At 69.3% G+C, this 2827-nt stretch overlaps 1 protein-coding gene across 1 annotated transcript; it reads left to right on the forward strand.

The window, feature by feature from the left end:
- Positions 1–215: 215 nt before the first annotated feature.
- On the forward strand, positions 216–2625 carry MNEG_13082 (hypothetical protein; the record flags this gene model as incomplete). The annotated part of the gene is made up of 4 exons (XM_014038445.1): positions 216–462; positions 862–1005; positions 1373–1537; positions 1826–2625. The coding sequence occupies 4 exons, from the start codon at positions 216–218 to the stop codon at positions 2623–2625; spliced, it is 1356 nt and encodes a 451-aa protein (XP_013893899.1).
- Between the last annotated feature and the right edge of the window lie 202 nt (positions 2626–2827).

Raw genomic sequence — 2827 nt, forward strand, 5'->3', positions numbered from 1 at the left:
CCCCCGCGCCGGCCGCCGCCCCCGCCGCCAACACCTTCGCCGGCATCGACGCGCAAGCCGCCAAGGCGCTCGAGGCCGGCGTGCACAGCGAGGACGCCGACAGCGGCTCCAAGTTCGCGGTTTCTGAGAACACGCTCTACTCCGTCTACAACTCCACCGCCGACGACGTGCCCACCGGCAAGGGCCGCGCCTGCGTGGACCTCATGCCTGGATGCATGACATGCGGCTCGACGAGCGCCCCCGCGCCCGCCGTCGCTGCGGCCGCCGCCGGGCGCAAGCTGATGGGTAGCGGCAAGTCCGGCGGCGGCAGCAGCGGCAAGACCGACCACAGCGTTGCTGCCAAGACAGAGGAGATGATGTCGCACTTTAGGACCCGCGGCTTCCGCCAGGCCACCAACTTCAAGTGCCTCAGCTGCAACGCAACCGCGGGATACCGCCTGAACGAGCGGGCCGGGCGCTGCGGTGCGCGCGGGCGAGGATGCTTGCAGCTGCACGCACTGGGCCTGGGGTGGATGCGGGGGTGTGATTGGTTTGGGGGAGAGGGGAAGGGGAAGGCCTGGTCGCGGGTGCCGGGCTCTGGTGGGGCAGCAAGGCTGCCGCCCCGCCGGCCACACAGGGCAAGGAGGCCGGGGCGGCGCGTTTGAAGCCTGCTCTGCAAAAACTGGGGCCGCGCCCTCCAGGGGACAGCCCCTTTTCCTGGCCGCCCTTGTTTGCCCCTTGCAGCCCCTCCTGCAGCTGCACCCCCTGTCCTTCCCCGCCGCTGTCCTGCCCGTGCCTCAAAACAACCCTGAACACTCACACCTGACCCCTGAACCCTCACCCCTTGACCCTCAACCCTGACCCCTCAACCCCGAACCCCAGAGTGCATCTCCGGCTTCGGCTCCCTGCGCGATAACGCGGTCTGCGACTACTGCCCCGCCGGCTACATCTCCCGCGGCGGCTGGCTGGCCAAGTGCGTCGAGTGCGACAGCTGGGCGTGGCCCAACGAGTTCGGCAACGAGTGCGGTGGGTTGAGGGATCAGCCCAGGAAATCGGCTGTGGCCGTAAAGGGGTCTGGGAAGCTAAGGGCGGGCGGGCTGGCGGGGCATGCGGGCGACGGCGTCAGGGTTTGGTGCTAGGAGAGGGGCCGTGGCGCCGCGAGGCGCAGGCGCGCTGCGGCGTACGTCCGGTGACGGGCGCCGCCGCATGGCGAGGGGCGCTGCTGCAAGGCGGACGGCCCGCTCAGGCAGGACTGTCAACAGCAGGCCACGCTCTCCGGTATGCAGGGCCCCCAAACGCAGAACAGCAACCAGACGCCGCAGCCCAAACACAATCCACACCCATCGCCTGCCCCTCCTCACCCCTGACCATCCCGTCCCCTCCGACCCCGCAGTCTGCGTGTCGGGCACGTACGGCATGGTCAACACTTTGACCGGCCAGGCGCAGTGCAACACGTGCCCCGACTACGCGCCCGTGTCGCTCGAGGGGTCGACCACCCCCAAGAACTGCACCGCCTGCGCCCTGAACAAGGAGCCGTCAGAGGACATGTCCATGTGTGGTGAGCGCCGGCAGGGTTTGCTGCCTCCTCGTAGACGGCTGCGGGGGGCAGGGTTTAGGGTGGGGCACGGGAGCGGCAGGGCCGAGGGCTTGCATATTGAGTGGTTGGGCGGGCGTTTTGAGCAGCGAGGGAGACGCGCCCACCAGGTTAGGTGCCGCTCGGCGCCTAGCAGCCAGCGGTCGAACCTAGTCAAACACGGTCAACGGTGGTCAGGCGGCCGCTTGCTTCCAGCCCCGCCACCCCTCATATCTCGCCCTCCCGCCAATGCTCCCGCGCTCTTTCCCGCAGTCACGCTCGGCACCGGCATCTCAGGCGGTGCCGGCTTCGGCATGCTGAAGGCGCGCGGCGAGAAGCTGGATAAGCTCGACGTGCTGCGGGACACCAGCAACGTCACCGCACCCGCGGGCTGGGAGGCGCTGCGCCGCGCCAACATCACCGACGACTTCAAGGTCGCAAACATGACCAAGCTTCTCAACGGTACCGTCTTGCTCCCGAACTTCAACTTCCCGAGCCAAATGCAGCCCGGGTTCGAGGGTGCTTACAACGCGACCTTCAACGTGCTCAACAACTTCCTGGGCGCGGACGACGCCAACACGACGGCGTTCCAGCCCGCGGCGCTCCTGTACAAGGGCCTCGAGATCGTCCCGAAGATCTTCAGCGGGGACCTGATCCCGTCGCTGCCGTCCGTCCAGCTGCCGTCGCTCGCGCAGCTGCAGGAGCTGGGGTCCATTGCGGGCGGCACCGGCGGCCTCTCCCTCGGCGGCGTCCTTGCTGCCCTCCAGAAACTCAAGGCAATGAAGGATTCGGCCGACAAGACCGGCGGCCTCGGCGCTGCGGGCGGGGCGGGCCTGGGGCTTGCTAAGAAGTCCGCGACCGTGATCATCCCCCACAAGCCGAGCGGCGCCGCGTCGGTGCTGCGCGCCGCCGCGTCCGCCGCGCCGCACGCCGCGGTCAGGGCTGTCGCGCCGGGGGTGGCCAGGGCGGCAGCAGTACCAGTCAGGGCGGCGGGCGTGCAGGGCGCATTCCGCGCAGCGGCGCAGACCGTGGCCCACCGGCCGGCGGTGCCGAAGCCTGTCCCTAGGGGCTGAGCGGCCGGGGCCCGCCGGGCCCCATGGCACCGCGCGTTTAGGGTTTAAGGGGCTCAGCCCAGCGGCGCCTTCCGTGTGCTTTTGGCGTGGTGGCGCCCTGGCCCTGATCCCGATCCATCTCTTTTTCTTTCTATTGCATTCTGATACACCCCTCCGTCCAGCCCCCACCCTCTGCCCCCGCTCATCACGCCCGCCCGGCGTG

Source organism: Monoraphidium neglectum, assembly GCF_000611645.1.
Source record: "Monoraphidium neglectum strain SAG 48.87 unplaced genomic scaffold scaffold03613, whole genome shotgun sequence".
Taxonomy (NCBI): Eukaryota; Viridiplantae; Chlorophyta; class Chlorophyceae; order Sphaeropleales; family Selenastraceae; genus Monoraphidium; species Monoraphidium neglectum.